This window comes from Heliangelus exortis, chromosome 8, assembly GCF_036169615.1.
Source record: "Heliangelus exortis chromosome 8, bHelExo1.hap1, whole genome shotgun sequence".
NCBI classification, from domain to species: Eukaryota; Metazoa; Chordata; class Aves; order Apodiformes; family Trochilidae; genus Heliangelus; species Heliangelus exortis.
In genome coordinates this window covers 4,325,331-4,347,994 of record NC_092429.1, presented here as the reverse complement: position 1 = coordinate 4,347,994, position 22,664 = coordinate 4,325,331, and the positions used below count along the sequence as shown (strand labels likewise).

The window sequence follows — 22,664 nt, the reverse complement described above, 5'->3', positions numbered from 1 at the left end:
AGGGGAGAGAGTTAATGCAGGTTTAGAGGCAAAGATCCAAGAGACATTTTAGACAAGTTCAATTCGTAACATTCTAAATGGAACCATAGCTTTTATATGTATCACTTTTGGAACACAACACCTTTGAGAGAGGTTCTTTAATTTCACCTCTAACGCAGGGAGCCTCGCTCGCCGCCTAAATCTCTCTCGCACGCCTTCCCCCCCCAGACAGCCTCACCTATCAGGGAGAAATTGTTGTTGTGCCTGACTGCACAAACCAGCCCAGCCTTTTACCTGGGAGACTTGCCACAAATAACTTTCATTATATATATGGTGTGTTTTCTGATGCTATCAGAAAAGAAAAGATACAACACTTCGCCAGCCGTGCTGAGATGCCGAGGAGGCACTTGACTGTGCAAACCAGCCCTTTATATCAAAGGATGGCAGGAATCTGGAAGAAGACAGAGTCAGCAGACACCCAGGAAGGGTCCATCAGGTCCATCCCCACCAGACCTTTATAAGCATTGCTAAAATCTGTTTATGCCATTGTGAATTCAGAGCAACAGGCAGAGAGGCTGTAACGAGTAACAGGGAGGTAACAGCAGGGATCACCCTCAGGCCAGTTTCAATCCCCTGCTTTTATCCCAGGCAAAAGCAATTTAGGTTTAATAGCACATTAAAAAAAATAATAAAAATAAATAAATAACGAAATAAAACCCTTATTTGAGTTGTTCTTGTGTAGGTGAAGGAAGGAGAAAGACTTTCTGACCTCATGTGGAGTGCATTAGTAGGTAAGGGACTACATTAACAAGCTCTCGAAGGTCACAAAAAAACAGTTTTCATTTCATTTCACTACAGAGTTTACCCATGTGCTACATTTCTTCGTGTTTAGCAAAGACAAGCCCCAGGGTCATTCTGAACTTTAATTATATTAAAATACCACGGGAAGAGGTGCCTTTATTTTAGTAATTTATAATCCCGGCTACTGAAATGAGCTTTGCAATTAATTTGGGAAATATACAAAGTGACACTTCTATCCCAGTCTTTTGTGGACAGAGGACAATTCACTGTCTGCTTAATAGCTGTAATAGTCCAAAACCAGATTTTCCTACAATAATTACACTTTCTTTTGAATTTATTGAGGTTCAAGCTTCCAGTTGTCTGCTGGGAACACTTCATTTATGCATAAAGCATCTCACCCCACTTATAAAGAAGAAAAGCAGGAAGATACAGGCTCTTGTTTGAACAGAAAAGCCTCTATAGATCTCTCAATTTTTTTTAATTTTTTTTTTTAAACTAGTATCTAGTGAAATTATAGATTTCTTGTGCCTTTTTGTGCCTTCCCAGGAATGCCGTGGCAGGGAAATTTTCCAGGCTATATGCAACCTTGAGGAAACAGAGGTGGGCATCTTGAACTATATCATAACCAAGTCTTTCCAATAGCCAATTTTTCTTTCTTCCAACACAGAAAAACTGAATATTCTCATCTTGTGACTGTTACCTTAATAACATCCAGGTGGCAACTCACACATCAGCTTTGGAGCGGGAACACTGTCTTATAGGAATGGGAAGAACTGGTATTTCCTTGATGTAGCTGGAAGGTCTCTCTCAACACAATTGTACAATAATATTCAATTTACAATAATATTCAATTTGCTTTACTGGGAAGCTTTTCCCTGGTCCCCAACCAGACACACCAAAATTAGAGTTAAGTCACTGTGGGATATGAGTTCCCTCCTCCTTCAAACGAACAGGAGGGCAAGGAACACATTGCTACAGCAGAACCTGAGAGACTTCAACATGGGAACAGTTGTACAGTTTAATACATTCCTTGCTAGAACACCCAGAATTTGCTTCCAAAGGGGCAAAGGGCTCTGGGATGTGTCCTGATTCTCTGTGATTTGATCTGTGCTGTCAATGATTTACCGCAGCGTTCCGGAGGCCGGTGGGTTCCCTGCATCTCCCAGCAGTGCCTGTCCTACAGCATCCTGAAGCCTAAAGCTTTGGTTTGCAGCTGATTTACAGCAAACATTTACACATGGAAAAGCAATGTGGTGGCAGCTTTCTCCTCTGATTCTCTCTCTGTGCTCGCTGGCTTTAAGTGCACGTCAGGCCGTGGCTACGGCACACGGGGAGCTGGAGGTGTTGCCTTCCCAGAGGTAAGTCTGGCTGTCCCCCCAAAAAATTCACATGTAGAAATTATGGGCAGGTTGGTCATCATCATTTTGCCTGATTTGAGGTCATGGCCACACTGTGTTCTCTGTGGAAAGTTACCAGATTTAAAAAAAAATACATATTTTCCAACGCCCAAGCTTGGCATCCTAATTCCTTCTTATATTAACTGTTTGCACAATGTTTTTTTCTTTGACAAGTGACTACTAAGCCTTCTTCAACTTCCTCACAAAAATTACCACACTAATTTTGGGCACAGGGAATGATTTCTCTACATGGGATGGTTTACCAGTGAATGCTCCTCATCTTCTTTTTCCTTATTTTTATTCCACATTTGACAATGTTAACCTGTAACAAGTACATTTTTATAATGCAATTTTCAACCCAGGCCAGATCCTCAGACTTCTATTTTTTTTACCCTGAACAATATTATTAACCTATACGAGTGTTACTTCAGGTTTGAAGGAAGGGAATAAACACAATACCTTTTTCTAAAGCTATAGTGTCGTGATGAAAATGCCTGGATTTTTTTTTTTCTACACCTATTAATTTCAAACTTGTTCTAAAGGCAAATATGATTTAGAAGGATCACAAAGGTATCAGTGATAATTGGAAAGTGGAAACAAGGAGAAGGAGGAAAGGGAAAAAAAATGTTGTAGTGATACACTTAATTATGAAGGCTTATTCCAATAATCCCTTTTGAAAATGAACAAAGACAAGATTTCTGATGTTTGATGAACTTATCAGACGAGGCAGAATAATTAAGAGCTAAACATAAAATCCAATGGAAGGTGAGCCAGCCCAGTACCTTGTGAAGTGCTGAAGGATCCAGCCCACAAATCCTCCTGTCAGAATGAAAAGGCATCAATCCATACGTGTCCTCCAGCTCCGTGGTTTTCCTGGGAATGTGGTGGCTTTTTATCTCCCGTGCTGCTCTGCATCCCTTGCTGAGCTGTTGCAACTCTCATTTAGCAGTCTCTCTTCTTCAGCCCCTGATGAATCCCCAGTGTGCTCCAAACCTCTGTTAATTATCAGTGTTTCTCTTTGGACTGCAGTCTCATAAGTAAAACAGACTGCTCATTAGTTAATCACCAAAATAATAATATTTTTTTGGCTCTGAACAACCCCTCAGAATGCTTCAGAGGCTGTGGCAAACACAGAATTGTTCTGACAGGCCACAGATTGCTCCTCAAGACAAAGGAACTTGTTATACAAATAAAGATTGTAGGAGTAGACACAGAACTAGAGAGTTCTGTGGGGCTGGGAGGCAAGATAAGGGTTTTCTTGCTGTTGCATGATACCCACTGCATGATCCAAAGGCCACAGCAATACACTGCCCTGGCCATTTTCTGCTCTTATATTCATCCTATAGGTTTTCCCCTCTTCTCAGGATTTACTTATTTCCTCTTAGATACAGTAAATCAACAAATGCCCACAGTCGATGTTGCTTTGGATTTCTCAGCACTGTTGGTGCAGCCATTCTCACCACTCCACAAAGCCCATGGGAGTCAGATCCTGATTTCATACTTGTCTGGAACAGTGCTGATGATGAGTTCACAACTTAAAAAAAAAAAAAAATTAAATCAGGAGATTTCAGAACTGGCCCAAGGTGATAGACATCACTGCTCTGTGAGTTTGTGATGTGTTCCTGAAAAGAAAGCCAAAAAGAAAACCCTTTCCTCAAAATCTGTTGCCTCTTGACATTCCATTCCATTTACCTGGGTGTTTGGTTTCATATCTAATGATGCACATCTCTTTTATTGCAATCTGCCTGCTGGGAAGGGGGCAGCATCTCTTGGGAGAGCAGGAAACCCAAGAGAAAATCCTCAGGTGCAGCCCCTGAGCAGTTCTGATGATGAACACCTGGATGGGACATCTGGACCACCACAGCTTCCCTCCTCCAAACCAGGTGCCTGGTGGAAGAACACACACACACACGAAGAGATTATTTCTCTTCAACCCTCCCTAAAACAGAGCTTCAAAGACCTCAGCCCACTGTGTCTTCCCCTCCTTAGGAGAAGCAGCAGGGATGTTAATTCTCCAGCTCCTGTCAACTGTCAGCTGAGCCAGTGGTCAGAATGGACTGATTGCTTTCCTTGCCAAGAGAAAAAAGTAAGCCTCCACCATAATGTATTCATTTATCTTCAGATGTGTCTGTGATGAGGATGTACACACATTAATAATATATATTATACATATTCATCATTCTTAAGCATCCAGTAAACTCATCCGAGTATGATGGAGATGCTCCTGTGCTGGAGAGGCTCTTACTTACCCCTGGTGTAAACTGGGGAATACTTTCCTTTAAAGCAGCAGAGCAGCAAAATGCCAAATCAAGGCAAAGGGTGGAAGAATCAGGCCAGAATATCTGCTTTCTTCCTTTTCTCTCTCAGATTTAATTAAGTATCCCCTGATTCTTAATGCAAATATTCCAATGAAAAGAAATTAAAAGCAGCCTTCATTCATCAGCTCCCGTTATCAATTTTTTATAACATTTCACATATGTCTTCACAATTCAATAATTTATTTTCCAATACGTGACATAATTTTGCTTTCTATCGGGTTTATATCCCTGTTCTTATAATCTGTAAATTATTTTGCTCTTCTCTCTTTCCTGTTTTTGTTGGTTTTTTTTTTTCTCCCTTCCTAGTTTCAAGAGCAGCAATTCTCATTAATAATCCATCAGAAATGTGGCAGGATCAGTGCTGTAATTAGTGTCTGTCCATCTGAGCCTCTTCCATTCCAGGACAAAGCACGCTTAACTGGAAAAATTCCACATCTTTTCCAAGGTATAAAATAGGGAAGAAACAGTAAAAACAGCCACTCCATCCCCCTCCAAATTCACTTGTGTGAACTCCGAGCAAATCTCCCGCGTTCCCACCTCCCTTCTGACTCTCCTCCATTTATCACAGGCAAAGCCTGGGGACTAGGCAGAAAAATAACAGCATAGAGAGAAGTGATAGTTGGAATTGCTTCATAGCCTGGGGAGGTGATGTCTCTGGGGGGATCCACGTGAAGTGTTGGTGGTGTTTTTCTCTCCTCTGTGGTTCAGCATCGGTACCGGAGGCTGCTGCAGCCGGCGGGGTTTGCTGGGCACAGATGTGCAGGGCACCTCTGGGATGAGCAAAGCTGTCGTGCTGAGACATCCTGCACCAGAACCTCCAGCTGTGGGAAGGACTTCCAGTGTCAGGAAACAGGTAAGTGAACTGGGCACCAAGTCCTGCCAAGGAGGTTGCAAGTCCTGGCGATGATTTCGGTCTCCCGGCCAGCAGGATGGCAAACCCGTGTGAGACAAAGGAGATTTCCCCATTAGTTTTGCCCCCCTCACTTTTAGAGAAATCTGTTCATGTTATGCTTGAAAAAAAGAAAAGGCGGCTGCATGACAGAGAAAAGGTTAATTTTTTTAGTGGAAGAAAGAGAGGAGAAATATGCTGCTCCAAGGGTGTGCTGCACCCTCACACTCTCCAGCACAGGCACCACCGCTCCCATAAACACCACTTTCTCCCCCTGCAAGAGACCCAGTTCAATCAATAATCCAACTAGCAATCTGTTGGGGTGATTTATTTATTTTTAGCCATCCCCAGCTCTGAGGAGTGGGATATCATAAGGCTGTCTCAGAAAGTTTGACTAGCCTTGACAGATTTTTGGGTTTACAAACAGCTCCGAACTCCCATCTTGAGCATTTAATGAAAATCCTTATGGAGATTTAGAAGCTCTGTGAGCAGCTCATCAGCTGGAGCAGCATCTCTCCCTTGAGAGAAGAGTGTTGATTCCTGCCCTGAAGATCATGTCAAGTTTTTCTCCTCACCCCTCAAAAGCAAAAGCACTTCCAACACCTGTCCTGCAAGCATCCATTCTTGGGCTATAATTATTGCAACAAACTTCCCCAAAGTTTGTAAAGAGAAGAGGAACAGCTGCACTTTGACCAGGTGGAGCTGACCTCCTGTATATCCCTTCCAAAAGTATGATTATAGATAATAAAATCAGGCCAGTGATTTTACCTCTATTCATTCCCATCCCACAGGAGCCAAGTCCCACAGGGCCTTGGACTCCCAAGCTGTGGTCACTCCAGGTTGCAAAGGAAAAACCTTCCCCCAGGGAGTTGGGAAAAGCAAGCACCTGATGGTTTAACTTGAGGTGGCTTCTGAGATATGGGTGGCACCCTGAGATATGGGTGGAAAACAGCAGAGTCAAAGCAAGCTGCCCAAAAAAGGTTTTCTGGAGGGAGGATCAGCCATTTACCTGTGCACTTTAGGTCGCTGTATCAAACAGCATCTTGTGTGCAATGGAGAGCTGGACTGCAGAGATGGGTCTGATGAGGAGAACTGTGAGGATGAAGATATTGAAAGCTCTTGTGAACATCTCTCTCCAGTCCCAGGAGCTGAAAAAGCAGCCCAAGGGTAAGCAATTTATCAATAACTGGTACTCCTGTAATCAAAACAGCATTAAGGTTGGTTGTTTTTTTTTTTTTTTTATATTGTTCTTCCTTAGTAAGAGCAGTGTTCCATGAGTTCACAAGGCACTGTACAAAACCCAAAAAGAGCTACTGTCCCACCCTGCCATGGGGAACACTGAGGAGGGTTCACCCCAGCTTTGGTTTCCAAGTCTGTCTCAGATTTGCCACCTGACCTTGGTCTCTCTCCACCATTCTGTATTTGTGAGTCTACTCTGTAGACTCACATAAAAATATGGCCAAGTTCTCTGAAAGTTATCTCAAAACTTTCTCCAGTGGTTAAAAAAAACATAGTAAAGGTAACAGTAGACTTTGGGGATGCAGCATCCTGGTGGCTTTCATCTTTGAGGAGATTTAACTCCAGGATTTAGGACTTTGAGGCATGGATTCAAGGCAGAGATCCAGGGTCCATATGAACACGTGCAGAGTAAATACACACATCCAAGAAACAGCCTTACTGCATTCAGTTTCAGATTTTAGTTAGGTAATATTGGAGAAGACGTATCTAGAATGAGTTTAAAGACAAACTGTCTGTTGTGAAAAATTTTTGTTTTAAATGTGATGTTTTAACCAAGATACTTGGGCTAAAGGATGAGAATATAAACACCCCTTAGGTAACTTTCCCACCAGCTCCAACCAACACTCTCTGAGGTCCATGAGACCAATCTCTCTGGCCCAGGGACCCAATGCAACAAAAGCTTTTCAAGAACAGATATTACTTTTCACTGAGCACCCCATTTAATACTGCTCTCTGCTGTGTTTCTCCTGCAGAACACACAGAAGAAGCAGCATTTACTATCTCAGCCTTAAAGACCATTCCCTGGTGTGAGGAGCAGTGCTGCTGTCTAGTTTGAATAATGCTTTTATTTGGAGCCACAGAATTAGAGGGAATATTAAGTAACAAGTGGGTTTTCAGGGGGCAACAGCTGTGATGGAGGAGAGCAGGAAGAAAGAGGAGTAAGGAAATAATAAGGGAGAGAGTTGGCAAAGCACAGGCAGAGCGTGAGCCTAGGGAGGGTGCTGACTCCTCTGAGAAATGGGACCATTATTAAAAGGAAGGAGATGAGATAAAGACAGAAAACAATTACAGAAAACACTCTGTGACAGTGGGATGCATGAGGCTGTGAGACACTTTTGGGGGACCTGGAGGAATTCCAAGATGTCAGAACTTTCCTAACTACTCACCAGGATGGGATGAACTGGACAATTTAACTGATTTCTTTCATCTCTAGTATATGAATCTGAGCCAAAGGCTTGCAAATAAAATTATGGTTTGTCTCCTGTTAATTTGGGGAAGAAGAGAGCAAGGAGAGCAGACCCAAACCTTATATTTTAGGTGCTAACTCAACGTCAGAGACAGATAACTCGTAGCGTCCAGGGGAACAGAACCAGTAAATAAAACAGGAGCTATGGATAACTTCCTGAATGCTATTTCTTTCCAAGATACAATATCCTAACACAGGAAGAGAGGCTCCATGTATATGATCCTAAGTTTTTTGGAGGCCACTGTGAGCAAGTCTACAACGGCGAGTGGCGGGAGCTGAAGTACGATGCTGCCTGTGAACGCCTCTCCTATGGAGATGATGAGAAGTACTTCAGAAAACCTTACAACTTCCACCTTTACCAGTTCCTAGTAAGTCAAATGGAGCAAGGATTTCCCAGCTAAAAGCCCAGTTTCCTACAAAGATATCATGAGCATTTTGTCACTCACTATAGGTTGCCTGTCAAGTCACCCCTCTTGCCGTCCTCAAGACAAGGGGCAAGCCATGGTAGAAATGTTGCTTTTTTTAATGGAACATCAAGGAGCTAACATGCTTTATCACCACTGCTTACTCTGGCCTAATCAGAGCCAAGAGAAATGAGTTTTCTCCAAATTCTGCTGTTATTAAGCTGTGAGGCCTTCACAAGCCACTTGCCTCTCTAGGGATGAAGTTGGCCAGGTGTAAGGTGGGAGCAATGCCACTGGTTCAAGCTTTGAAAGCATTTTAGGTCTGTGGCATGGCTACAAGGGATATAAATTCAAAGGCTGACTGAGACAGAGATCCTGAAAGCCATCACCAGCTATCACACCACCAATACTCTGGGTGCTGCTATCTGTTGTTGGAGAATGAACCACATAGAGCAAGGATCCAGCCTGGGTCTTTCCCATCACAAGTGGGTGCCTTGGCCACACTGGTGAACAGTAATTGTGGTTTTTTGACATGAATTAATGAAACACACATTATCCCAGGGGAATACTACAGCCACTGGCTCAGTGTAACTGGCTGCCATTTCCTCCCAGCAGGCAGATCCCCCTGTGCCCATTAGACACCAGTTTGAACCCAGACCCACCACACAGTCCACATTTTCTTCTCACCTTTAGCTCCTGTTACCATGGGAAGGACATGGCACAATGGCCAGGCACCAAAGGACACTTGAATATTCCACCCACCAGAGCCTAGGAAGTCCCTGACAATGGCATAAGATGTTTTTCTTCCAGTGCTGATAATTTAGCCAGTTTTTGATGGAGCTGGCAATTGTCACAGCCCAGATTCAGCCAGGCTGCTCAATTCCACGTGCCAGCAAAGCAGAGCTGTCAAGGCAAAGGTCACTTCTCCAAACACAGGCAAAATAATGTTTGTTTTCTAGTGGAGCAAGTGGCTGGCTCACTGCTGTTGAGTTTTTTACCTAAATACTTTCATTCAGAAGCAGGATGGAAAGAAAAAAAAAAAATCACTTAGATTGTTAGGGTTTGGCAGAGCTGTAGGTACTGGAAGGATGGGTTTACAATGGGAAGTGTCAAATCAGGCTTCCTTAGCAGCTCTGTCTGTAGCTTGGAGTGTCTAAACATAAAGCTTTCCCTTGCTTGGAGATAGAGGAAGCAAAACTTGTGGCTTTATCCACATTTCTTACCTCTTTCCAAATAAAATGGCACACGACTGAATTCTTCATTCCACTGAAGTCAGGGTTGGTGCTGACTTCCCAGGCTTCACCAAAGGCACCATCAGCTCCTTAGAGATTAAAAATGAAGGGAAGAACCTGAAAAATTCATGTCTGCTCCTTTCACTTCAGGCTCACGCTGATTCTGGATTTACTTTTGAGTTTTATGATGATTCAAAGGATCTGCTCGATGCCCTCAAAAGTGATAAATCCAAAACAACAGGCTTTACCATTGGGATTGGGCCAGCAAATGCAGATATCCAGATCACCCTGGGCCTGACTTTATCAGGTGGCAAAGGATCCCTGAAGAATTTCACACAATATGCTACGAAGGTAAGGGGAAAAAAAAAAAAAAAAAAAAATTGAAGAAAAAAATAATCAGTGATGCATATGCTCCTATCCTGTCATCTGCACGTCGCATGGTCTGGCTGTAACTTCTGGCAGTTTATTCTCTCAATTGCATTTTTTTTTTTAACACGTAGTAATTGTACCTTAATTTGTTCATGTAATTGCAAATGTCTGATCGTTAGCAATCCTGTTTGTTGTTCTTATTATGTTGCAGCAAACAGGGAGTGGGAATAAAATTGAATTATGCAGCACCACAACACATGTCTTCTCACCCCATCCTGCTTCCCGGTGACATTAAGCACATAAATAAATAAAAAAATGCTTAAAATGATGAGGAGGGAGGAGGAAATACCAAGATGTTGATCAAAACCAATTGTCCTCAGGGAATAATCTCGGGTAGCAAATATATCTTGCTCAAATTAATACAAGCTGCTTTCTGATGGGGAAATATGCTACCTTTTTTATGGGAGGTTAAACACCATGCTGAAAAAAGAGTCCTCAATAATAGAATGGATTTCTCACCGTGGGTTTACATCATGGACTAACTTTGATCAGCTCTTCCCAATTTAATACCAGGAATGCTGCTATTTCCCCCTTTTCCCCTGCCCCATCTCCACTCCTCTTGTGTCTGCTGACAGAAAGCAATGAAGAAGAATTACTTTGGTGTTCTGAGTTGAATTGTCCTTAAAAGCTGTTGGAAAAAGGCACATTGTAGTATTTACTGTGCCCTTGTCTAGAATCCCATGATGTTTGCAGCTCAGCAATGCTCAGTTATTGGAGGAATCATTTCAGGGACTGTTCTGGTTGTTCTGAAGTCTTCTACTGGGCAGTGGCCAATCTAGGAGAGGACTCATGGATCTGGTGGGATATCCAGGAAATCCTGACCCTGTCAGCACTTTCCTGGCTGGGGTATCCCAAGCAAAAGGGAATAAACAGTATGGAAAGGAAACCAGTAAAAAGCAATATGAGAAACAGAGGACTTAGAGGGGGGAGTCATGTGGAACCCAATTCTGATCCTACTTGCACATCAACGAAAAAACCCCCAGAACATCCAAACCCATGCTCTGCCCTCCACCTCATAAATTCTTTAAAAAAAAAAGAAAATAAATTATCAGCCATATAATTGAAACCTGGGCTTGTTTTTGTGCCTTCACTGACAGGCTGAGATTCAGGCTTTCTTCTGCAAACCTACAGACTAGAAATAACTTTTTTCTTTTAAAACGCACGTTGAATGGCACCTCTTTTTTTTTTTTTTTTTTTTTTTTTTTTTTTTAACTGAAGGAGCTTGGGTTCATCCGAGTTGCAATGAAGGTGCAGACAGCCCGTTTCAAGATGAGAAGGGACAAGATTGTTTTGGATGAAGATGTCCTGCTCTCCTTGCAGGAGCTTCCAGACACCTACAACTACGGCATGTACGCCAAGTTCATCAATGACTTCGGCACCCACTTCATCACATCTGGCACTATGGGAGGCACCTTTGAGTACATTCTTGTCATTAACAAGGAGGAAATGAGAAGAAAAGGTAAGAAATTGACAAGATGTTCTCTGTTCACAACTTTCTGCTCTAAACCAGGACCTGGGGAGGGTCCAGTCCACCAGGGAAATTCATCTGGCTACGGATGCTCCACACAGCCAGCATCTCTCTGGGCCCTGGGAGGGCTCATTGGCACCTCTGTCCCATCACATGATAGATGGAAACTTGTCATCAGCCCTAAAACACACAGTAGGGATGGGGTAGGTGCACATTATTCATAAGATCATAAATCATAGCATCATAGAATTGGCTGGGTTGGAAGGGACCTCAGAGATCATCAAGTCCAACCCTTGATCCACTCCCGCTGCAGTTCCCAGCCCATGGCACTGAGTGCCACATCCAGGCTCTTTTTAAATATCTCCAGGGATGGAGATATTTAAGATGGAGATATTTAAGATGGTTGCACTACTGGCCACATAGCAAGGGATAATGTCAGAAGAACCTGGGTGAGATTTGGAAGGAACCTGTGCATCTTTTTCTCCCTCTCTAAAGCACATGCCCAGGAAAAAAAGATCCCTATTCTGTGCCCTTAAATGAGAGACAGCTTGGGAGGTCTCTGAGCCTCCACACATATACATGAGCTGGACTTTAGGCATGTAGGAAACCTGAATGTTGAAAATGAAGTTTCTTTATAGGTTTAAATACCCAAGAACAACCCAAAACCCAGCAGTGCAAAGCTTAGGCCCGCAGCTTTGCTGCCAGATCCACTTCTAGCTTTCAGGCTGCAGCAGTTTCTATGGATGTGGTCACGAGTGAAATAAATATCTATGTCAGAGCAAGGTCCCTTGTTGCTCTGGCATCAATATTTTTCATTACTTGTTTTAAAAATAGATTGTTATGGTTCTATTATTTAGCAGAAAACAGCATAATGTGTTCACCCATTACAAGAACATTTATGGGAGATGCATTATGCACCAAGTAAATTAGAAAGAATCTTCATATATTCTGATTAATTCAAAATGCACCCGTAAATCTTATCACTCCAGCACATTTAACTATCACAAATTATATCATATATAAAAATATCATTATATCATATAAAAAAAACCAAACCTCTTGGGGTTCCCCCCCCCCCAAGTGCCAATATTTTCTGTGACCACCCTTTTGCACTGATAACCACTTTTCATTTATCAAGACCTGATCTTGCTGCAAATGGTATTGACAGCCCCTCACTGAACACCATTACTGACCAGGAGCCATGGGGAATCAATTCATCAGGGTCTTCCTCAAGTGGAATTTTATGGCACTCCAGCACCCAGAGAAGCCATCGCTCACCTTGCTTTGGGTGGATGAATTTGACCCCCTGTGCTTACAACTGTTGAGCACAAGTAATTGAATGCTGCACATTTAATTTTCCTCCAGGGCCCAGTTTTGCAGTGGGATGGCATTTCCCCACCACCACCACCACCAAAATCTTCAGCCCTCCCCAGTTTGAACCTGGGATGCTGAGCATCTCTCTTGGTCGGGACCAAGCTGACAAGAAGATCCATGCCCCAGTGAGCTTCTCCTCCAGGGTGTGCTGAAGGGAACAAAACCAGAGCAATGGGTGTTTTAGCAGTATTTTAAACTGGAGCAAGACAAGACACTGGTCCCCAGGGCTGGGCTGAGGCAGCTCAGAAAAAAAAACCAGTGGGTTCAATCTTTACACCATTTAAGCCACGATGCACAAATCCCAGTGACCCCCGTGGGGTCCCTTTCAGCACCGGGGTATTGATCACCAGGCTGCTTTGTAAAACATTTTAAGGTCCTCTGACAAACAGAGCAATATAAAAGTTACTTCTTACTCACAGTTCCCATATTTATGGCATTCAATGGATTATTTTTTTTTTTAACACTGAAGTGTGTACACAAAACCAGGCTGTATGAAATATGCCCACTGCTTACCTTGGTGAAACCACCTCCTTAGCTCCTTTCTCCCCTCTTGCAGTCACTTTTTGGGTCTCCAGCTCTGTGCATGGTGGTGCAGGCAGCAAGGCTGTAGCAGCTTTCAGCAAACAAACCTGCAAGCTGCTTCTGAAGATGCTGCTTAAGCCATGGGTACCTGGGCAAGATCCTCAATTTGGGAAAATTAGCAAGGTTCCATCAATTTCAGCTGCTGTTCCCAGATCTACCCTAAGTTGTGAGTTAGGCTGTGAAAAAAGCAAATTAAAAATACCCAAACGAAACCCAACAGAAAAACAGTTTGATTTTTAAATACACCAAACAAGAGGAAATGGGTCTGAAGGCATTTATTAACATTTGACTTTTTTCTAATAATTTTTAAGGAAAAACTTTTACATTGAAGACATTCACCTGTTCACCTATGATGTGATAAAACTCATACACCCTAATAAAATATTGGCTTTTCCACTACAAGACTGGCCAGAATAGCTCTTGACTTTTAAACACAAGACAAATGCAAATAACTATTTTCTTAATTGATAGGAAAATAAACAGAACCCAAACCAAGCAGGAAAACAAACCTCCCTCAGAACAAGGCACTGATTTTACTGATTTCCTTCCTGTTTTGCAGACATCAGTGCAGAAGAGATAAGCAGCTGTTTTGGGTTGTCCATTGGGCTTTCAGTCAGTGAGAGCTTTCTGAATTTGGGAACCTCTGTGTCATCCTCTCACTGTGAAAAGAAAGGATTTCTGAAAACAGGTATGATAGAGGCTGCTATGGCAGCTTCCATCCCTTGGGTGATGAGATTCCTGTAGGGTCACATAAAGGTACCAAGAGGGGAGATCTGGTGCCATCCCCAGCCATGGCTCAGGCAGGGTTGGGGGTGACTTTAGGTCCAGGTCTCCAGAAGCAGTGATTGGTGTTAAAATAATAGGAATTAAGGAATTAATCCAGCAGCAATATCTGGGTTAGGAACAGGGGTAAATAAGAGCAGTGGGGTGGCTGGAAGGCTGCAGTCCCTACAACCACAACATGGGGGACAGAGGAAATAGGGCAACTATTGAAAGAACTCAAAGCTGATTATAAAAAGTGTTCAAAAGTGAGGAAGCCCCAGATTTGTAAATCACTTGTAGAGAGCATGGCTGCTAACTAGAAACAGAAGCTGGGGGCCTTGCAAGCTCCTCAGGTCTTAGAGCTCAGCAGCCTGGGACAAGGTGGCAGGGCTGCCATCAATTGCAGCATCCCTGATATCCCCTTCCCCAATTGATCTCCCCTCCCTTAAGCAGTTTCAAGTCTCTGGGTGGCAACAGCACCTACCTAACAGGGGGGTGTCCTTCACCTTTTCAGATGCTGAGAGCCACAGTGCTGTTGTGGAAGACATCATTTCCCAGATCAGAGGTGGAGATACCAGCTACAGCACTGGGCTCCTGAACACTTGGGATGGCAAGATGTCCCGGCACTGGGGAAGGTCATTAAAATATAATCCTGCTGTTATTGATTTTGAGGTAAGGCTTTTCTGCAGCTGAAGAAACTCTGCCACTTGAAGGAATGAAAGGGTAGTGGAGCAGATCATTTTGTATTTTTATTGTGATCCCCATCACAGAACAAGATTAAATGTAACGGGCCAGTGAGCTGGTAACCTCTTATTCATTTCACAATGGGGAGTACATCTCCCACTGACTGCATCCACAGGGAGACAGACAAGGAGCTTAATGCTGGATTAGTGCAGAGTTAAGTTTCTGATGTGTCCCCAAACAGCTTCCCAATGAATGGCTCTCCATGGCTGCATTCATTCATCCCCATTATTCCCTTTGATGCTGCCTGCCCTCCTCTACGAGCAGGGACTTGCTGGGGGCTGGGGACAGAGATTTGTGCCCCCAGCAAAGACTCCCCCTTGCTTTTCACCTGCCTCAGGGCCACAGAAGACCCTATGCCCAAGCTCTGCAGACCATGGGGAGTATTGCTGTAGGGACTTCCAGGAGTTTTTGGAGCACAGGGTTCCTGACTGCTTTCTTAGGTGGGTCCTGTCTCTCCTTGGCCATAAAAAGTCAGCCAGTTTCTCCTCCCTTTATTTTATTGGATGCCTCATACAATCCAAAGGAATAATCACTAAAGCATCCTACAGGTTTTCAGAGATGGGTGCAAGCAGAGGGGATGAAAGGAAGGGAGAATCCAGGGCCAGGGATCAGAGTTCTGAGGAGGTGGTGGCCACAAGTACCACATCTACCTGGGGATGCTCTGATGGCTTCTCTGCTCCAGGGGCACAGCCAGGGCTGTGGAAGGACCTTGGCTGCTGTTCCCATCCCTCTCAGCTTCATTTGAAAGCCACTCCTGGCTCTGAATGAGGAGAAGAGAAAGGAAAGTGGAATCAGGAACCATCTACAAGGGATGAGGGAATCTGCAGACCCTCCTGGGCAGCACCCTCTAGCAACAGAAATCCCTGATAAATTAGAAGCACTTCCAGATCCTGCTGAACATATGCTGCAGGTTATTCACCTTTTTTGCACAAGTTCCCATCATCAATTTGGGGCAAAATCTACTGCAGTTTTCCAGTAAGCCATGCTTTGACCTCTCTGTTGGCTGCTTTGGAGCTCAACAATCTCTGTGCAACCAGAGCTGCTGATAAGAGCTCATGTCCACTTCAGCAGCTCTTATCAGCAGCTCCCTCTTGTTTGTTGAACCACCTTGTGCAAATTTATCTAAGAGCTCTTCCCAAAGCTCAGCTGATCCCCCCCACAAACTGCTCCCACAGAGCTTTCTGCAATGAGATGATGTCCAGTTCTCTTCTGCTTTCCAACCATTCCCAGCCAGGACGTGCAGCATTCACACAGGAGCATGGCTGGACAAATATAAATATATATTAAAGACATATCAGTCTTGGGATTTTATCTTTGATATGCAGTTGAATTTTTGTTACTGGGGTGTGGGGCTGAGATTTTTTGGGGAGAACCATTTTCTAAACACAGCTGGATTCCTAAAACACCTCCATGAGCCACTGAAAGGGTTTCAGGAGGCTGAATGCCACCACCAGTGCACAAGCCCCCAGCCCTTCAGCTCATCCCCCCATTTTTATAAAACAGGTTCAATAGAGAAGGGGGATTATAATTACAGCTGCCCACCTGAGTTATTTCTTATAACCTGAGTTATAAGAATTGTGATTTGCTACTGGAATTAACAGGAGCATTTTATGTGCTTAATGCTGTAGGTAGTGCAGTATTTTCTTCCTGCATCAAAGGGCAAAAACTTGGTAGGTAAAATTCTCTACTTTACCTGATGGTTCCCAATCTGGTTACCATTAGTAGCAGGCTTGCACTGAGTTTTGAATTTTGCCACCCACTGTCCAAAGCTCCTACTAAAACGTTCCTGTTCAAAAAAGCCCAAACTACGCATAAATCTCTGAGACTGTGAAAAAAACAATCAGCCCAAAAATGGGCTTACTGGGGTGTTTTAATTTATCATGTGAAGCCAGCCTGAAACCCCAGCACAGTTCAGAAAAGCCAATCCCACACAAACCTGTACAGTGAGGAAGATTTTGGAGCAGTGGATTCCCACTGGAGCCCACCAGTCGTGGCGATGCCTTTGCACGACGTTCCTGGAGCTGCCAAGGAAGACAAATAAGTTTTTCCTCAGTCCTTGTGTCTCTCCAGCAATGTCTCAGCTCTCTGCCCAACTGGCAGCACCTCAGCTGATGCCCAGCTGAAAATTTCTCCATGCTCTCCATCCCCACCCTACTCAGCTGCAGCCCATCCACGAAATTCTCCGCAGAAGCGACCTTGGTGGCATGGAAACCAAACGGGCAAACCTGAGACAAGCTTTGGATGAATACCTCCTGGAATTCAATGCCTGTCGCTGCCAAGCATGCCAGAACAACGGGGAACCCATCCTGGTGGGAGAAACCTGTTCCTGCCAGTGTCCATCAGGCTATGGAGGCCCTGCCTGCGAGCAGACCAAGCGCCGAGGTGAGACCCTGACAGGCACCTGTAGGGGAGGGCAAAAGGCAGCAAAGGGAGGGGGGGCAATGGTTTAAATGAGGGGAAACTTAACTTAGAGAAGAGCAGATTTAGACAAGATGGTAGGAAACAGTTCTTTACCATGAGGGGAGTGGAACAATGGCACAGGTTGAGGCCTCATCCCTGGAGATGTTCAAGGTGACGCCTGACAAAGCTCTGAACAACCTGATCTAGGTGAGGGTTTCCCTGTTTGCTGCAGGGGGGTTGGACTGGGTGACCTCTAGAGGTCCTTTCCAACCCAAATTATTCTATGAATCTGTGGCAGAGGTTTCCCCTCCACATGGTTCATCACCCACGATGGCTTTTTGCACCCATGCATCACTGATCCCTCGTGGCTGTTGCTGCTACATTATCTTAAGCAGCCCTGCAAGGGAATTAAATTAACAGCTCAGGTGATTATTATAAATAAATTAGTGGAAATGAGGGTGTGTTTAATAGCTGGAGACTCACTGATGTGTTGCAAAAAAGCTGAGCTGGGGCCCAGCAATAGCCCACAGGCAAAACTCAGCTGGCAGCCAAGGGAGTGGGCTCTGCCTGGCTGCCATGCTCCAGGGATGCAGCTCATTAGGGGCTGATCTAAAAAAAAAAAAAAAGTGTTTTTCCAAACTGTCAGGATTTTATTTATTTTTTCTTCATTACTATATACATTATCCTAAAAAATTAAATGGGTGGCCAAAAAAGCCAACCTTAGAACCTGCTCTTTGATTTCAAAAAATGTCACAGTTCTTTTGGGATATTTTTGTCCTGACTTGTGACAGCAAGAAAAAATAAAAAATCCAGACCTTAGCACTTGAAGCTGGCAGAAAAAATCCATCTTCAGAGCAGTTCCACCAGGCAGAGCTCCAGGTCTTCCCCCATGTGCTGACAACTGGGGTCTCAGCATTGGGAAAACAAAGCTGTGATGAGATAAGGAGCAGAGCTGAGCAGAAAGTTTAGGAACCTGGGCTGAAAGCACTGCTTCAGTGGCTCAAAAGTGGACTTTAAAAAAATAAACTCAGGACTCTGTGAGTTGTCTCCAAATCCTAGGAATCTGCCTTAGATGAGGAGCAGGGAAAGCTCAGGACCTGGCTCAAAGCATCCCACCAAACTACCCAGCCCTGGTGCTCCTTGCTTTTAGCAATAGTGTGAGCACTTCCAGCTCATGGGAAACAAAAGAAATTTTTAGTTTTAAAATTTATTTAAGACCAAACCCACATTTTTTTTTTTTTTTTTTTTTTTTTTAAAGAACAGTGTTATAGCAGATGGGAAACCCAGGTTTTCAGCAGCACTAAGAGCCCACACATCCATTTGTGCTGTCTGGATTAATAAAGTGCCCAAGCCAGGCATGAAGACCAGTTGAGTAAATAAAAAATGACAGTAAATGACAGGCATCAAGCACTCCCATCATTCAGGAGCACACCATAATCCATAGTATTGAACGCTCCTGATGACTCAGTCTGTATTGAAATGAAAAAAATGAAATGACCCATCTCCAAAGGCATGGGCAGGATTTTTGAAACAGCTCCATGACATTAGGAGGGTTTTGTCCCTCTGGTTTGGTCAGAGACGGGAACATCAGTGCAGGGAGAGCTGTCAGCTGCCCTTTGGGCAAGGCAAACCAAACTGCAGCATTTCAAAGGAGCAGAGGAGAAAATGAAACAGGAATTGTCTGAAAAGGGTGATGCTGCATCAGCTCATCTGGCCACAAACCACCTGGATCTCAAAAGCCACCTGTGTGCTGGGTACAGCTGGGATGGACCAGGGAGTCCTTCCTGCCCCCAGAGCCAAAAATCCCAAAGAGATGCTGGCATTCATGGAATCATTCAGGTTGGCAAATACCTTTCAGATCACCAAGTCCAACTGTTAACCCAACCCTGCCATGGCCACCACTAAACCCTCAGCACCACATCTTTTAAAACCCCTCAGGGATGGTGACTCCGCCACTGCCCCGGGACGACGGTGCCGGCACGACTCAGTCTCCCTCCCCTTCTTCTTCCCACTGTGGTATTCAGCACTTCAGTCCTGAATACTTTCATTTTTCCTGTTTAATTAATTTTTTTTTAATGATCTACAGGTGGTGAGATTGATGGGCACTGGAGCTGCTGGTCAGAGTGGGGTCCCTGCCAGTCGGGCAGGGCGCTGCGCAGCCGGCACTGCAACAACCCAGCCCCACAGCGTGGTGGGAAGCCCTGTGCTGGGAGGGACCAGCAGAGCAAACCCTGCTGAGAACCCCCCCATGGCACCACTCCCCACACCCCAGAGCAGTTTGGAAGCTACACGGGATGAGAAATACCCCAGGCACAATCCTGCAGTGGAATTAGGCTGGGGAGAAATCATCGCCAAGCATTGCGCTGCTGTATGGATGGAGAGAGCAGTTTGGAAGCATCTGACAACCCAAAAAAAAAAACCCTAAACCAGACCAATTCTTCCAGCTGACTGAAGGCACCCCTGTCCCCTCACCTTTGCACCACCAGAACTGATGGAAGCCCTGGCACAATAGAGGAGACAGCAGAGAATCCCCAGAGGTGGCTGTGCTACTGAGTGGCCCTGGGGCTATAAAGTGTCATGAAATAAAGTCACTAAAAATGTTCATGTTAAGTGAGCTTGACTTGCTGAAATGTTTATATTTGCTTTTGAAAACCACATTAAAAGCTCACGATCCTTTTATTTTTATTAAAATAAGTCCAACACCTTGGGCAGAGCTGGATTTCATAGAATCATAGGAGGGTTTGGGTTGGAAGGGACCTTAAAGATCCTCAAGTTCCAACCCCCCTGCATGGGCAGGGACACCTCCCACCAGCTCAGGTCGCTCAAGGCCCCATCCAACCTGGCCTTGAACACTTCCAGGGAGTGGGCAGCCTCGACTTCCTTGGGCTGTTCCAGTGTCTCATCACCCCCAAAAGAAAGAATTTTTTCCTAATGTCTAACCTAGATCTCCCCTCTTCAAGTTTGAAGCCATTTGCAGGAAAGCCACATGCTGCTCTGCATGGGAAGACACAAATCAAGGGATGTCAAAGCACCATTGTGAAACGTGAAGCCAAACTGACAAAGAATCTTCAATAGATAAATGAAATAATGATAGAGAGGCTGGAACACAACCATTCAGCAGAGGATGTTCACACAGAAGCCAAAGCTCCTCCTCTTTAAGATCAGTGATAAATTCACTATTAGCACGCAGGAGTTTTTATCTCCCAGGCTAGCAGAGGCAGAGAAGATGCTAAGAGGCTGCTTGATTTAAGGGGCTTTTTGGAATGGAAGACATAAATCTCTGCACAAGAACCCACACAGTATTGAACTGTGTCCTGAGACCACTGCAAGAGCCTGCAGCTCCCTCTTCTTAATGAACTGCCACAAAAACCTGGGGTGGAGGGAAAGAGAATGGCACTTCATTTTACTGTGCTTTTCATTACATGGAAAGAAGGGGGAGAGGAAGGGGGGAAAGCCCTGAGAAGGAATCAGGCATTATAAAAAGCAACAAAACCTCAAAGCACAAAGGAGTGCTTCTATATACATCTGAATGGATAGAAGGAGGAGAAAGAAATCATGGTTCAGTGAAAGGAATTGCTCAGCTCTGGCTCTTGGAAAAGCTTGTTTTTCAACAGGGTGTCAGCAGTGATTTAGAGGCTGACACTCAGCTGATGTAAATCTGCATCACCCCTTTGCTGCTGCTGATTTATGCTACCTGAAGATCTGGTCCCATCTTCTCTTCCAAAGGATCACGTTTTCACCCCTTTTTGCCTGAAAATCATACTATATAGGGTCTTCTTGTAGAAGAAAACAACAAACAATATTGCCTTGAACACTGAGATTGCTCTGTGAAAAATCCCTGTGTGAGTGGTAGAGCTTTGGCCTTTTGCCAGCTTGGAATTTCCAGGTAAGGGTGATATTCACCCAGAGAGGAATTTGCTCCCAAAGGCCTCAATCTGATGCCTTCAATGTTGGAAAAATGCAACAGCACAAAGCATCCCATACCCATTTCATCATCCCATACCCCTAGGATTTCATCATCCCAGAAGGATATGAAATGTAGGCTCAAAACAAGTTTTTCCCCCAGTGGTTTTCTCGGTGCTGTTTGGCCATGCAGAAGCTTTTCCACTCAGGACCAGCTTGGCTCACAGGCAATTTTTACCTTTACACTGACAAGAAAAGGCCAGAAAGCAAATGGGTATCAAGTAATCTTAGTTAGAAAGCCAAGTCTGCTCCTTTTGTGACCAGAGGGAAGAAATTAATGATCAGGAAGATCTAATGCCTGGGAGGCTGGGGAGGGATGTGGCCTGCAGGAAGGCAATTGGCATCCTTAGGTTTCAGAGCCATTTCTAGGATAGATCACAGACTGGAATGGAAGGACATTTCTAGGACTGGATCACCAAAAGGGAAAAAAAAAAAAAAAAAAAGGAAGAAATCCAAGTGATGGAGAAATACCACCATGAAGCTATAAATGAGAGCAAAAAGTTGGGATTTCTCCACTTGAAACAGGGTGGTGCTCGACCATAGAGATTGAAAATTGAAAATTGAAATTGAAGATATGAGTGGGGAGAGTTGATCACTCACCCTGAACCCAGGGTGAGGAAATCCAACCCCAAGGGTTCCTTTTTGAGGCCAAAGCAGCCCCTCTCCTCCCATTCCAGTCCCCCCCTCTGGCTGGGCTCAAACACCTGCATGGCTTAAACTCAGGAGCAGTGGAGCTGAAGTCCAAAGAAAGGGAGAAGCTGTCCAGAAATTAAAAATAAAATCAGATTATGAGCAATTACACATTTACAAGGCCAGGCAAAGAAGTTAATATGGCTCATGCTGAAGTGGCCAGCAGGAGAGTTGTGCCAGATGAGATAAGCAGCAAAAACTTACCTTTCTTTTCTCCAACTAAAAGCTTGGGGGGTAAAATAAAACCCTGGAGTTCCACCCTGCTTTTAATGAATGGATTTTCTCCTCTTGCACACTGACACACATTTGATGTAGTTATTTATCCTATATATTTCTTGAGGCATATTTCCCAGGGGACCCAGGGTTTATCTCACTCATAAGTACATGATGGATGCTTGCTGCTTTGGATAAATGGTATCACAATCAGATATTTTTATGGATATAGGCAAACCGGGTTATTAACAAAGGCAAGGCAGAGAGGCACCAGGATGCAGAGGAAAATAGCAAATGATTGATGACAATACACCTGGGGTTGCAAGGTGCAGGCTCCAGATAACCAGCTAAGAGAGGAGGAGATAAGGGCAGTGCTTGAGACCGAGCTGTTTTGTACCTGGGGGTCAATGTCACACCACGTCCTGCAGCCTCCTGAGCCTGTGACTTTAAAATGCCCCAGCAGGAGCAGCTCAGAAATGACTGCCTTCCTCTTCATGGAGGCAGAAGGATGGGAAGATGCAAAACATTTAATCC

The 22,664-nt window shown here is 44.3% G+C and overlaps 1 protein-coding gene across 1 annotated transcript; it reads left to right on the top strand.

Moving 5' to 3' along the window:
- The first annotated feature begins 1,900 nt into the window (after window positions 1-1,900).
- Window positions 1,901-19,871, top strand: C8A (complement C8 alpha chain). The gene is made up of 11 exons (XM_071750049.1): window positions 1,901-2,138; window positions 4,167-4,263; window positions 5,204-5,348; window positions 6,407-6,551; window positions 8,048-8,237; window positions 9,656-9,856; window positions 11,153-11,393; window positions 13,918-14,046; window positions 14,635-14,792; window positions 17,024-17,246; window positions 19,351-19,871. Exons 1-11 carry the CDS (start codon window positions 2,029-2,031, stop codon window positions 19,500-19,502), a joined length of 1,791 nt encoding a protein of 596 aa, XP_071606150.1. The 5' UTR covers window positions 1,901-2,028; the 3' UTR covers window positions 19,503-19,871.
- Window positions 19,872-22,664: the final 2,793 nt, after the last annotated feature.

What these genes read in the sequence shown, in the direction of transcription:
- C8A (XM_071750049.1), top strand. Translation starts at nt 2,029, where the DNA reads ATGTGGTGGCAGCTTTCTCCTCTGATTCTCTCTCTGTGCTCGCTGGCT. An exon ending in GCTGAAAAAGCAGCCCAAGG is followed by an intron (nt 6,552 to 8,047) that starts GTAAGCAATTTA and finishes TTTCTTTCCAAG; the next exon opens with ATACAATATCCTAACACAGG. An exon ending in GAAAGGATTTCTGAAAACAG is followed by an intron (nt 14,047 to 14,634) that starts GTATGATAGAGG and finishes TCACCTTTTCAG; the next exon opens with ATGCTGAGAGCCACAGTGCT.